The sequence below is a fragment of the Protopterus annectens genome, chromosome 17.part0 (genome assembly GCF_019279795.1).
Source record: "Protopterus annectens isolate FY-2018-M chromosome 17.part0, PAN1.0, whole genome shotgun sequence".
Classification (NCBI taxonomy): Eukaryota; Metazoa; Chordata; order Ceratodontiformes; family Protopteridae; genus Protopterus; species Protopterus annectens.
The window spans coordinates 23,024,818-23,039,069 of NC_056751.1; the positions used below are offsets into that span (position 1 = coordinate 23,024,818).

The window sequence follows — 14,252 nt, forward strand, 5'->3', positions numbered from 1 at the left end:
AGCAGCCTGGAAAATACCTTGACTCCTCCTCAGGATAAGCTATCCAAGAGAGTGAAGGATATCATCATGGAAGCTCGCCGGCCTTCCACAAGAAAGGCATATTCAGCAAAATGGAAAAGATTTCACACTTGGAGCACCACAAAGGGACTAGATGCGACAGTGATGAACATGGCACATATCCTGGAATACTTGGCAGAAATGCTCCACAATGGCCTGTCTTATTCTTCCATTAAAATTCATGCTTCAGCAATTTCAGCAGAGTACAATACTGATCCACCTGTCTTTTCTCATCCTCTTCTAAGACAGTTTCTAAGAGGAATTAAAAACATCAGTCCTCCAATGAAACCTCCAGTGCCTACTTGGGACCTTAACTTTGTCTTGGAAAAACTAACTCTGCCTCCCTTTGAACCAGCAGCATCTGCAGAACTACAGTTCCTGTCTTGGAAGACCGCCTTCCTTCTGGCCATAACCTCAGCGAGAAGAGTATCTGAGTTACAGGCCCTCATGGCAGTACAGCCATTTCTTATCTTTCATCAGGACAGAGTCTCATTGAGAACCAATCCTTCATTTATGCCAAAGGTGGTATCCAGGGTCTCATTAAACCAAGCTATTCACCTGCCTACCTTCTTTCCAAATCCACAAAACAAAGGGGAGAAACTTCTGCACACCCTGGACATACACAGACAGTTGCGCTACTACTTGGACAGAACTAAAAGCTACAGAAAAACTGACCAGCTGTTGGTAGCATATGCTGCTGGTGCACAAGGAAAAGCAATTTCCAAACAGACAATTTCAAAATGGATAGGGAATTGCATTCATTTTTGTTATTCCTTTCATGGAAAAACTGTGCCAGCTAACATTAGACCTCATTCCACCAGAGCCACAGCCACCTCCACAGCCTTCTTAAGAGGGGTGGCTACCAAGGACATTTTAGAAGCTGCTACATGGAGCTCCGTGCATACATTTTCCAAGCATTACAATTTACCTTTATATTCCAGATCCAGAGCAGGCTTTGCTACGACAGTCCTACAGGGCATTTTAGCTACACCATCCTTTACATAGATCCTCCACCCCCAGATTGACTATGGTATTCTACCAGTTACCTACCATAAATGTAGATGTCCGATAGGTATGCATCTGCAGTCGGGTTTACCCACCCTCCTTCCCCCTTTGGTATTTATTGGGTACCTTTCCCTCTCATAATATATATATATATATATATATATATATATATATATATATATATATATATATATACATATATATTTCTGTGCATGTTTGGAATTTATTGCATTTCTCCAAATTTAGCCTTCCTTTGAGGGCACCTGGCATCTGGGGCAAGAAACAGTGAGGAAGATGGCGTCGGCTGACGCTTTTATACCCCAGGCGCTCTGACGTCGGGGAAGGGGCGACATCAGCTGACGCCGGACCCAGACTTTGGAATCCGGCCGACCGAAGGGCTGCCTGAGGCAGGACAACACATATGTGATGACTGCAGATGCATACCTATCAGACATCTACATTTATGGTAGGTACAAAACTGTACTTTTTTATTCCAGACTATTCCTGGTACCAAGGAAGGGCAAAGATTGGAGACCTATTTTGGACCTATCCATCCTAAACACATTTTTACTCGTACCAAAATTCAAGATGCTCACATTACAGCAGCTTCTTCCCATGCTGGGCAAGGAGTCTTGGCTGGTAACATTGGACCTCAAGGAGGCATACCTGCATGTCCCTATCAGACAAGATTGCAGAAGATACCTCAGATTTCTTGCAGGTTCAACCCATTATCAATTCTCTGCATTGCCCTTTGGCTTATCTACTGCACCCAGTGTGTTCACGAAATGCCTGGCATCAGTAATTGCCTTCTGCAGACTTCAAGGGATGCAAATATACCCATATTTGGACGACTGCCTGATCCAAGCGGACAGCAAGCACATACGTCTGAAACATCTGGCGTTTGTGATAATGTTAACAAATAAAAAGAGAACCAAAAAAATTAAACAAATAAAATACCACAGTTAAGGCAGTGAAAAACGATAAAAAAATCAAAAGAAATAGCGTACACCAGTTTATTGTCCGCTTTCATCTGTAGACTTCATCAGAATAAAAAATTCATCACAATGCAGCATATAAATAGCATATCTAATCAATGATTAATTAAACAATCAACGAAACTAATTAAAAAGCCTTAAAGGCACAAGCTCAAGATTTTTTTATCGTTTTTCACTGCCTTAACTGTGGTATTTTATGTGTTTAATTTTGTGATAATGTTGTTGAATTCTCTGGGATACACAGTCAACAAAAAGAAATCAAGGCTAATACCCTCTCAAACAATAAATTTCCTGGGTGCCAGCTTGAATACAAATACCCAGATGGCCTACCTCACGCCAGAGAAACAAGGGCAACTAACTCAATACTTCAGAAAACTGGCAACCTTCACCAGGCTGACTGCAAGGAAAATCCTGCAGGCCGTGGGATTCATGGCATCTTGCATCCTGCTTAATCCCATGTGCAAAGCTGCATATGAGGAAACTTCAATGGTACCTAAAAAACTTATGGTCTCAACACAGCCACAGTTTGGAAACAATTATACCACTGATTCCATGTCTTCAAAAGGAATTTCTGTGGTGGGCTCAAGCATGCCAAAGAAACACAGGTCTCCCATTCTGCAAGCCTCAAGCAAATCAAGTCATCACAACAGATGCCTCGGACTACGCCTGGGGGGTGCACATGACAGATCGGTGCATTCAGGGCAAATGGACCCAAAAAGAAAAGCACCTACACATCAATCAAAAGGAAATGCTAGCAGTAATAAATGCTATTATGGCTTTCAAAGACCTAGTGCATCCAGGCCAGCTATTGATAAGGACAGACAACACCACAGTAATGTGGTACATAAACAAACAGGGAGGAACCCATTCATATCCCCTATGTAGGCTAGCCATGTCTCTTTGGAACATGGCTCTGGAATTAAAAATCGAACTTCAAGCGCAGTACCTGCCAGGCAAGGAAAACACGCTGGCAGACAACCTAAGCAGAAATCTGACAGATCCACACGAATGGAAGTTGCATCCTCAAGTTTTTACAAAAATAATCCAAGCATGGGGAAGGCCAGACATAGATCTCTTCACCACCCACAGAAATCACCAATTGACAAAATTCTGCTCAAGGACCTTTCATCCACAGGCCTGGAAAGTGGACGCACTCTCTTAAAGTTGGACAACAATGACAGTTTATGCCTTTCCACCTCTTCCTCTGCTGCCCAAAGTTCTATTAAAAACCAGAGCAGACAGACCAAAGATGATTCTCATTGCTCCAGACTGACCAAGACAACACTGGTACCCACTCCTGAGGAGCCAGACGCATTCCCCACCATGGATCCTGCCTCTAATGCCTCTACTACTGACTCAGCACAACTTCAAAACTCTTCACAGTCAGCTGAAAACACTCAATCTAGCCGCATGGAAGATTCCTTAAATTCACAACAGACCCTACTCTCCAAGGAGGTGCAGGATGTCATTTTGGAGGCCAGAAGGCCTTCTACTAGAAAAGCCTACTCCGCCAAATGGAAACGGTTTTGTGCCTGGAATCAGAAAAAGGGTCAGAATCCTGGAATACTGAATTTACCTCAAATATTACTGTACCTAGCTGAGATGCTAAGCAGTGGACTTTCATTCTCCTCCATCAAAATTCATGCCTCAGCCATTTCTGCAGAATACAACACAGATCCTCCTTTATTCTCTCACCCCCTCTTAAGACAGTTCCTCAGAGGGGCTAAGAATATAAAACCCCAAGGAAGCAACCAGTACCTGCTTGGGACCTCAGTTTCATTCTAGAAAAACTGACCTTGCCTCCTTTTGAGCCAGCTGCTTCAACAGATCTGCAATATTTGTCCTGGAAAACGGCCTTTCTTCTGGCTATCACCTCAGCTCGCAGGGTTTCGGAACTACAAGCCCTCATGGCTGTGCAGCCTTTCATCATTTTCCATCAGGACAGTTTCCTTATGAACCAATCCTTCCTTTATGCCAAAGGTAGTATCCAGGGTAGTCTTGAATCAGGCTATCCACTTACCTACCTTTTACCCTAATCCTCAAAGCAAGGGGGAAAGACTACTACATTCCTTCGACATTCACAGACAGCTACGTTATTATTTGGACAGAACAAAGCCTTTCAGAAAATCAGAACAACTCTTTGTGTCCTATGCTACAGGAGCTCAAGGGAAGCCTATTTCCAAACAGACAATCTCAAAATGGATATCCCACTGCATACGTTTTTGTTACTCTTTTCATGGTAAAGCTTTACCTGCAGGCATCAGATCTCACTCCACAAGGGCCACAGCTACTTCTGCAGCTTTCCTTAGGGGGGTTCCTACCAAAGATATTTTGGAAGCAGCCACTTGGAGTTCTGTACATACTTTCTCCAAGCACTATCACCTACCATTATACTCCAAATCTAGAGCGGGCTTTGCCACTGCAGTCTTGCAAGTCATCCTGGCTCCTCCTAGTTCCACTTAGTTCCTACCACCCCTTTTTTAGCTTTGGGATTCAACCCATCTGTTATGACTGCAGCTGTATGCACGATGAACATAGTACAGTTTTGTACCTACCATAAATGTAGATGTTCGAGTGCTAACACAGCTACAGTCCAGGTTTCCCTCCCTCCTTCCCCTCTTGGGACAGGCCTAATGGCTAACACTTCCTCATACAACCTGATTGGGGTATTCTTTTATGGTGTATTTACTTGCAACTACTGTTTTTTGATTATATTGCATTGCATTATTACATAAATTTATGTATTGCCTTCCTTCTGGGGGCACCTGACATCTGGGGCAAGAAAAACTGAAGAAAATGGCGTCGGCTGGTTCTTTTATACCCGTCGCACTGACGTCAGGGAAGAAGCGACGACATCCAACGCCGGACCTAGACTTTGGAATTCGGCCGACCGAGGACCCACCTGACGGCAGGAAAACCCATCTGTTATGACTGCATCTGTGTTAGCACTCGAACATCTACATTTATGGTAGGTACAAAACTGTACTTTTCCTCCTTCTGTAGTATAGCTTGTTTATGGCAGGGGTCCACCAGACTGGTTTCCTTTTCTTGGAGGAGTGAGTCTTGGTTTTGCTTGGGATAGCACGATCCATGCATTCTTGTAGGTGCCCGTAGAGTGCATTAGTAAAGGATTTTGCAACTTGGACAGCGTTATCCTTTAACATGGGGGCTTTGAAACTTTCCACCTCGGTCTTAAGTAACATGAAGTTTGCTTTTGAAAAGTTTTTCATGGTGGTTTCTTTGACTGGGGGTGGGGGTGGAATGTGGATATCCAGAGTGGTTAGTTTATGGTCAGATCTAACCAGCGAGGAATTGACCTTTGGTGTGGAACACCAGTCACCCATGTTGGTGATGACCAGGTCCAATGTGTTGTCACCTCTGGTGGGGGTGTTGACCATTTGATCCAGGGCATTTGAGTTTATAAATTCTAGGAAATATTGGGCAAGGGAGTTAGTACTTGAGTAGTTCTCCCAGTTAATGTTTGGGTAATTGAAATCTCCCAGTATCAGGGGTTTTGGTAGGACCTTTATGTTCCCCAGTGTTTCCAGAAATGTGGAATGTGGGTCCTGGGACATGGTGGGTGATCTGTAGCAAGCTACAATTTGAATTGCAGTTTTGCCCGTTGTTAGTTGCACGTGGATGATCTCTGAAGCATCTTGCTGTGCCATTAACCTGGAGGTGTTTGGTGTCCTTGATGAATATGAATACGCCCCCGCCTTTTGTATTTCGGTCCAGGTTTTGTGGCCAAAATGTATGGTACGAGTTGTAGCCTGGTAGTGCTGGGGTGCTCTCTGGAGCCTTAAACCAGGTTTCTGTTACTGCACATACATCGATTTTCTCCATATTGAGGAGTGCCTTGAGTGCGTGCATTTTGAGGTGTAGACTTCTGGCATTGAGTAGCATTACCCTCAGTTTTTTGTTACTTGTGCTATTTACGGCGGTGGGTTTGTCTTTTGAGCCTTGCCTAAAAAAGGCACTATGGGAGTGGCAAGAGCCTTTGCCAGTATTCGAAAGCCTAAGAGTGACAGGTGCAAGCCGTCTCTAGCGAAGCAGCATGGCTTGTCGAGCATGTTATCCCAGGCTGACAGACACTGGATCCCCTTTGAATGACACCAGAAGCTTATCCAATTGTTGAAATTGATAATTTTTGTCTTTATACCGTGGTATCATTCTTGGTGATGGCAGGATGCTACTCGGGGTCAGGGTCATACTGGCTTGGGCTATGTGATCAGAGAGCTCCTCCATGTCTCTTTTCATGTAGTCCAGGGAGGTACAGCTCAGGTCATTCACACCAACATGGACAATGACAGAGTCGTATTTGTACTTGTTCTGGAGTGACCTGAGTGCTTGTGTTATGTGGTGGATCCTGGCACCCGACAGGCAGCTAACAGTAACCTTCTCCTTGTTCAGCCTAGTGAGCGGGACGTCAGTGTGCCTGACTATAGACTCACCTATTGCTAGTGTGTTGGGTATGTTATTTTGCCTAAAGGGCTGTGATTGCGTGGCACACTGGTTTTGTGAAGTATGTGGTTCATGGTTTGTTATGGGAGGTGGAGGTTACTTGGATGTCTGCTTTGGAGGTCTCTGCTGCTTTTGCAGATTTTATTTAGAGCCTCCGAGTATGTTTTCGTGTATTTATGTATTTTTTGCCGGTGCTGGTTTCATAGATCTACGCGAGACTGGTGGTGTGATGCAAGTAATTCTCTTCTCCTCTTGACTGTCTGATCCAGTCTTGGGTTGAGAGAGCTTAACCTCCAGTTTGGCTGTATAATTGCATCTCTCGCATGTATTAGTGTTTGGTGGTAGGAGGAGAGGGTTGTCTGTGTACATGAGGCAGTTGTAACATTGCCTCAAACTGCCCAGATTCACTAGTTGGACCAGACAGTACACCTGAAACTGCCCTTTGGACATGCCCGGATAGGTACAGTGAACTGTTTTACTGATTGGCTAGTCAGGTCGAATAGAGAGCCTTGTCCTTCTCTACAGTATAGGGGGGGGGGTCTAGTGCTAAGGTTTATTAGTGCTTGCTATGAGTTTTGAGCAAGTGCCGGGCTGAGAAGTGAATGGCTTGTGTGCTTAAGTTGAAAGTTTGTCTAGTTCCAAGGGAAAAATTGTAGAGTAGACTTTGTGGAGCCGGGAATAGTTGTACCCTATCTAACCGGCGCTGCCCGGCGTGCAAAACCGCGCAAATGTGGGTTTTATACCAGGGAAATGAAAGAGAGAGAAATTAGCTCAAAATGGCCAATAAACTACTAATTTCTGGGCTGAAACCACTCCTCCAGGGACAGATAGGCACTCAAAGCTCCGCTCTCTCACAGGTGAATACAGAAACTTCCTTCTATCCAAGTAAGGTATAGGCAAACACAGAAACTTGTAACACAGCCCTGAATTCAGCACTAACCTGAAAACTGGACTATACTAGCTTAGGAAGGCAGGAAAACAAGTATTTTTTTTTTTCAGAAAATAAAGCATATACAATCAAAAAGCACTTTAAATTACCTGCTTAACTGTTGTAGGCTACACACTCAAGCGTGATGGCCATTTCTGTGCATTTAAACACAAAAACGACTTTGTTTAAAGTGCAGACAGTAAAATAAGTACAATATGTAGATGAAACAAGCTTTTTAAATCGCAGAAATTCTAAAAAAATCGGCATTTTAAGTGGAACTAGCTAAAGGCAGCAAAACTATGCACTTTAAGAATTTAATCAGGCTTGACCCCAGAACAGTTAGGATTTATTAAGGGCAGGTCATGCTTCCTCAGTCTTATGAACAACTCTGAAAAAGTCAGGCAAGCTGTGGACAATGTTAAAACTATTCATGCTGCCTGCCTACACAGTGAGATTGAAAGCAAGTTTATAGCCTTAAACTTGGATCCCTGTGAGGTAAAATGGACTGTAAACTGGCCCAAGGACAGAATCCATATTTTCAGGGTTGGTGATGCCTCCTCAGTTAAGGAAATTGTGACCAGTGGTGTTCCCCAGGGGTCTGTTTTGGGTATCCTTTTGGGTATTTATATCTCTGATCTCAGTATTGACAGCAAGGATCTGTGGTTGACTAAATTTGTTAGGTGTAGTTGTCAAATCAACTAACACACATTCCTTTCAATTAGAACTGTTGCATTTACACACGTACACACTACACTGCGAAAACCTAAATGCTAAAAAAAAAAATGCAATCAATTGCTGCTGCAGTAGATGGTAACACCACCCAATCTCCAATTAGTCTGTCATCAGAGATCCGGACATCTGGATGGATGGCTCTCCCTCCTTTGATCACCATGGAGCAACCAGGCCCCTCTTTGTATCACAATTAATTACAGAGTGCATCTGTTTCAAAACCAAGGAAGTTATTGTTCCCCTCTACCCTGTCCTGCTTAGACCTATTGTAAAATACCCTTTGGTATATATCTCACTAGACATATCAAAAAACTCAAAAGACTGCAGAGGACCCTAACAAAAAGAATCTCAGGCCTTAAAAATGTTAGCTGTCAGGAAAGTCTGGAGTCGCTCACTGTACTCTGTCATACAAACTTGAGGAGGTGGCCTGCTGATTTCTGTGCCCTCAGGGATCCCATTATCAGAGGTCTCTTTTTTTCTTGGGGTGTCAAGTGGTATAGCCAACACTAGAACCAGAGATCTGAGCCTACATCAGGCAATAAAACTTAGTATAAAGAGAGGTTCATCTTCCAACACCTCCCTTGCTCTGGAACAGATTGTCAGTGTATGTCAAGCAGTATGATTGGGGACCCTAAAATGCACTCTGGGACTTTTAGGCCTTGCCCTCTTTGAAATGTTTGGTAGAGCCTGAGGTTGGTTATTGGTGAGGCACACACAGCCTCTGGTTTAATATCCCTGAATTTCCTATGATTTCTGTGAATGGGAACTGCTAAGTCTAGGTCTCAGGATGGTTGATGGTTGACAGGCAATGGACAATAAAAGACAGGAGTAAAACTAATAGAATATATAAACCATAATTGGAAAAGAAAAAGAAACGCACTATTTGAGTAGATTTGTCCTTAAATTCTGTAGTTGTATTTGAAAGAAGAATGGATGTTGAATAAGGTAGGTTATCTTACTTATAAGAACATTGTCTGGATTACATGGTTATAGACATGGGGTACAAGGAAGGGTGATTGTGTGATTTGGATTGATTATATAAAAATGAAAGCTACTGATTATTGTTATTAGTAAAACTGAGAGAAAGAGTTTTTCAGTGAAGGAAATAATTATGAGGAATCAAAGGTACTCCTTGTGAGTATGAGTAGTAATAAAAATATAGTATAGAGAATTAGATATAAAATAGATAAGGTGACAATAGGTATAATATAAATTCTATTTGTTTTAGACAAATTGGATTGCTAAATAAGAAAAAACAGTTTGTTTTTTTGATTGCTGTAATTAATTTTTGTGAAATCACCCACTGCTCTTCATCAGCAAGTGCCATGGGCTTTTTAATGTCTCCTTGAGCTATCCACCAATTTGTGGGTAGGTAAGACCTCTGCTTAATTGCTCATATGGGATAGGTTAATTTAAAGACAGAAAGGGAAACTGGCTAGGCTTAAAATGGTCCAGAAGGGTAGCTAACCTAGTAATTACCTATGAACCTATATGAATAATGGCCTTTATACAGCATTTGTCTTAGAATATGAGATCATGGGCTTAATGTATAAATACAAGTCCTAGCCTTCTGATTTTCCAAACATGAAAAAGAGGGGTACAGACTGCTGGGGCTGATGGCACTACTGTTTTTTTTTTTATTTATTTCTTAATTTTGGATATTGATTTTGAAGTCCTGCACTATTAGTCCATTTTAAGTACCACTCTGTATAGTTAATCTGTATTCTGATAATATCTATTTAATCTACCAATAAAATGTCCTCTTGTAGTTTCATGCATTGCCCTATTTCAGCAAGTTAGCACATGTTGTAACTTGTTTTGTCTGTGTCATTCTCTGTACAGTACAATCCCCAGTTTGGAGATGCATTCTGGAACAGTAGCAAATACAGTATGGTGAGCTATCTTCTTCGAATGATGACCAGCTGGGCCATAGTTTGCAGTGTGTGGTATCTGCCTCCAGTAACCCGACAGGCAAGTTAAACCTTTAAGGTTTTACTCTTTTATTTGACAGTCTGCTTCACTGAAGTAGATGCAGCAATTTGTGGTAATGCCAGGTAACAAAAGAAATACATGGAGTGCACTTAGATGGTCTTACTGTCGTGCTTGTTTTTTTTTTCAGGATAATTATTTTTCTAATATGTTATCTTTTCATGCAGAGTGCATAGGTGAACAGAACTGATTCAGGTAAGTGCAGGTAATGCTTCCTGTCAAGACAGTTTCACCAGTAGTAAGCATGGGAGTGGCACAGGTTTTATTTTCTACATTTGTTAGCTGAGTAAGCCCTGTGAACACGTCACTTTTCAGGGGTGACCTGGAAGCATTGTCTGAAGTGGCTTGTTCAGAGTCGCACATCACGCAGCTGGAGGTGGAAGGAATAATACTCTGTACCCTTGATTACAGGAAGTAACTCATTAGCATTTCAGCGCCCTGATCATCTGTGCAAACTGTATATTCTTTTTTTTTTCTTAATTTCATGTAGTACTCCGATCAGAAGTAGTTGTGGTGCTTTTTGTCCGACTTAGTGGTAGCTCTTAAAAAAATTACATGAGGTAATACTTTGCCACTTTTGTCTTTTGCATATAATGTCAAGGGTTGTACCCCTTGCATTACAGGAGCAAGTAATGGAGTCCGATGTTTTTCAGCCACTGTGCAGAACCTTAAAAAGAATCTGTCAGATATGTTTAACAGCACAGTCATTGTCGCTCATCTGGTTTCCCATTAAAGATGAACAGACGGGGTAGTTCATTTACATGCTTTATTACAAAGAAATGCATTAGGATGGATAGCAGCAGTACAAAATATAAACATACTGATTAACTGACAGACTACACAGACATACATGCTTAACATCTCAACAATTAACTACAAAATGGCAGTCAGGATCGCATATCCTCAGTATTTATACACTTGTGCAAGCCCCTAGAAAGCTTCTTAAAGGTGTACAGTATGTACATATTGATCTACAACCTCCCTCTTTAATGAATTGCCCACAATATAATGATATTTGAAAAGAAACATACAATTGTATAGACAATAATAAATAAACGCAACATTTGTGTCCAAGTTGCCGTGTATCTGGAACATGGCCTGGAAATATGACCTGCTCTAGTAATATAGCTATTAGAATTGGGTTTAGCAAAAGGGACAGTCATCGGTGAACAACTTGCTTCAAGAGTTTCGAGATTCGTCTCAGGAACAGGGATATTTACTGGAACATCCTCTGGAACTGGAACACTGGATAACTCACTCTTAAGATGTAGAGTCTTTCTCGCAGGTATGATACTGCAATACAGGCTTGGACACTGGGATCAAATATTTCTGATTCCACCCAAATTCTGCTCCTTGCAAGTCCACAGTGTACAGTCTCAGCTCTGGACATACACTTTTCACGACACAGATCCGATCAAAATCTTTGGACATCTGCATCCTCACTATCTCCCTTTCTTGTAATGGGTTGAGCAGTTTGCTGGTTTTAATAGGGCTTCTAGGATAAGTGCATCTTTAACAGATGGGCTTTATCCGATCTGTTGTTCTTGACACATGGAACCAATAATGAACTACTAATTGGTAGTGTGGTTCTGGTTTGTCTCGACAGAAGTCTCTGTGCAGGTGAGCCAAGATGTTTATCATGAGGAACATTTCTGAGATTCAAGATAATTAAGAAAACATCACTATTGTCTCATTTCGACTTTTCTAGTCATTGTTTCACACTTTGAACTGCACATTCTGCCAAACCATTTGACGGCGGGTACTCAGGGCTATTCGTGACAAGAGTAAAGTCCCACTCTTCAGCAAATCTTTTGAATTGCTGGTTTATAAACTTGTACCATTGTCAGAAATAATTTTGTGTGGGATACTATGGACTTCAAAATGATGCGTCATCTTAGTAATGACAGTACTGGACGCTAGATTAGGACGTAGGTCAATCTTGAACCAATTTGAATATGAGTCTACTAGCAGTGAGTAATGTTGAGCATTCCACTCGAAAATGTCTGTAGCTATTGTTGACCCAAGGTAGTTAAGGAATCTGGTTTAGCTGAAGTGCTTCTTTCTGTTGATGTGGCTTAGTGCTGTTTACATATAGAACAAGATAAAAGTACTCTCTCAATATCCTGTGACATAGAAGGCCAAAATACTAGTCCTCTCACCCTTCTTTTAATAGAATTATTTCCTGGGTGGCTGTGATGCAAAATGGTAATACAGTCTTGTTGTAAGAACTTTGAAACAGTCACTTTTGGACCTTTCATGATGACACCATTGTCAAACAAAATCTCATCTCTGTAAGGAAAATAAGGTTACAGGTCTACTGGTAAGCAAGATTGCTTTGATGGCCATCCTTGACTGATAAAGTGGTTGAGCTTCTGAAGAACTGGATCTGTGGCTGTATGACTTCTAAGCTCATCAAGACATGTGGAAGAAAAATTTCACGCTTCCATAACTTCAAAATCAAGTTTCTCATTCTCATGCTGTTCAGTGGTATTTCTGGATGATCTGGATACAGTATCAGCAAGATAAAGAAGTTTACCTTTTGTGTAGATTAGATTGAAGTTATACTTTTGCAATTTGAGCATCATTTGTTGCAACCTTGCTGGAGCTGTATACATAGGCTTTCTCAAAAAAGTGACTATAGGTTGGTGATCTGTTTCAGTCTTGATAGGTCTACCATAAATATAATCATGGAACTTTGAACATGCAAACACAGTTGCCAAGAGTTCTTTATCTGCGCATAGTGCATTTCAGTTTGGGTTAGAGTTCTGGGCACATATACTACTGGTCTGCCCTGTTGAAGAATAACTGCACCAAGACCAAATTTAGAAGCATCACAAGAAAGAGTAACTGGTTTGTAAACATCATAGTATCTGAGTGTTGGTGGACTGGCAGTCCTTTGTTTCAGGACATCAAATACTCTTTGGTGTTCTAACCGGGTTCCTATTGGAACATTGAAAATGCAATTGTTCGAATCACTAAAGGTTGACCTTTAATGATCAAACAATTACATTTTTGAATGCTCCCAAAATGATATAAAAAAAAGTAAAGTTAAGGGTGTAGGCAGGGGGCAAGCCCCCCTGTGCCCCCCACCCCCCCTACTTAAATATGCCACCTCCGAGATTACGCTACAGCATAGGAAAGGGAAACCTTCCCTTTCCTGCGCTTAACTCCGTTAAAGTGTGATCTCAGAGTTGGTATATTTAAGTAGGAGGGTGTGGGGGGGGGTGCAGGGGGGCTTGCCACCCTGCTCACAGCAGTTACTTTTGTTTTTTTTTTTTTAATTACATTTTCTAAGTTTTAGTACTTCGATCATATGATATCGACCATATGGTATTCGAAGTACTGAAACGTCAATAATGTAATATGTAACCATTCTAACAATGACCAAGATACATCTTTGCATGTCAGCTCTCTAAGCAGTGTTGAAAGTTGGCTCAGGTCTGGAATGAACTTGCCTAGGTAGTTAACCATGCCAGGAAAATGTTGTAGGGCTTGAACATTGTCTGGAGCTGGCGTCTTGAGAATTGCTGTTTGCTTGGAAGAATCTGGTCATAAGCCTGAACTGGTAAATAAATGACCAACATAAGTAACTTCTCTAGCCTGAACTTGCACTTCTGAGGATTCAGCTTAAGATTCACTTCATGTGCTCTTTTTATAACTTTCTTGAAGTTTCATTCATGCTCAGCTTTACCTCCTTTTTAGAATATAATCTACTATAATAGCACACTGATACCCAGAAAAAAATTTCCTCCATTGCACGCTGAAAGAATTCCCTGGCAGAATTTATCCCAAATGGCATTCTCAAAAATCTGTACCTGCCAAATGGAGATTTTTGCAATGAAGATTTTCAATCAAGCAGATTTTGCCAAATTAAGTCTCTGCATCCAAGACAGAAAAAATAGTGGTATTTGGCATAAGAGCAATGACTTCTTCGAATGTACACATTGGATGATGAGGTCTTTTCAGCGCTTTGTTCAAATCTCGTGGATCAGTACATATTCTGACATCATCTGAGTTTTTTTTTTATGAGCAACGACCATGGAAGATAACCCATTCAGTTGGGGTAGAAGAATCAAATGGACAAATTA

General features: G+C 41.6%; 1 protein-coding gene across 1 annotated transcript in view; it reads left to right on the plus strand.

The window, feature by feature from the left end:
* GPAT3 (glycerol-3-phosphate acyltransferase 3) overlaps window positions 1-14,252 on the plus strand; it is a 1,164,625-nt gene that overhangs the window by 851,824 nt on the left and 298,549 nt on the right. Inside the window, exon 10 of the mRNA XM_044059343.1 lies at window positions 10,018-10,146. Coding sequence (XP_043915278.1) covers window positions 10,018-10,146 — 129 coding nt within the window. The remainder of the gene's footprint in view (window positions 1-10,017; window positions 10,147-14,252) is intronic.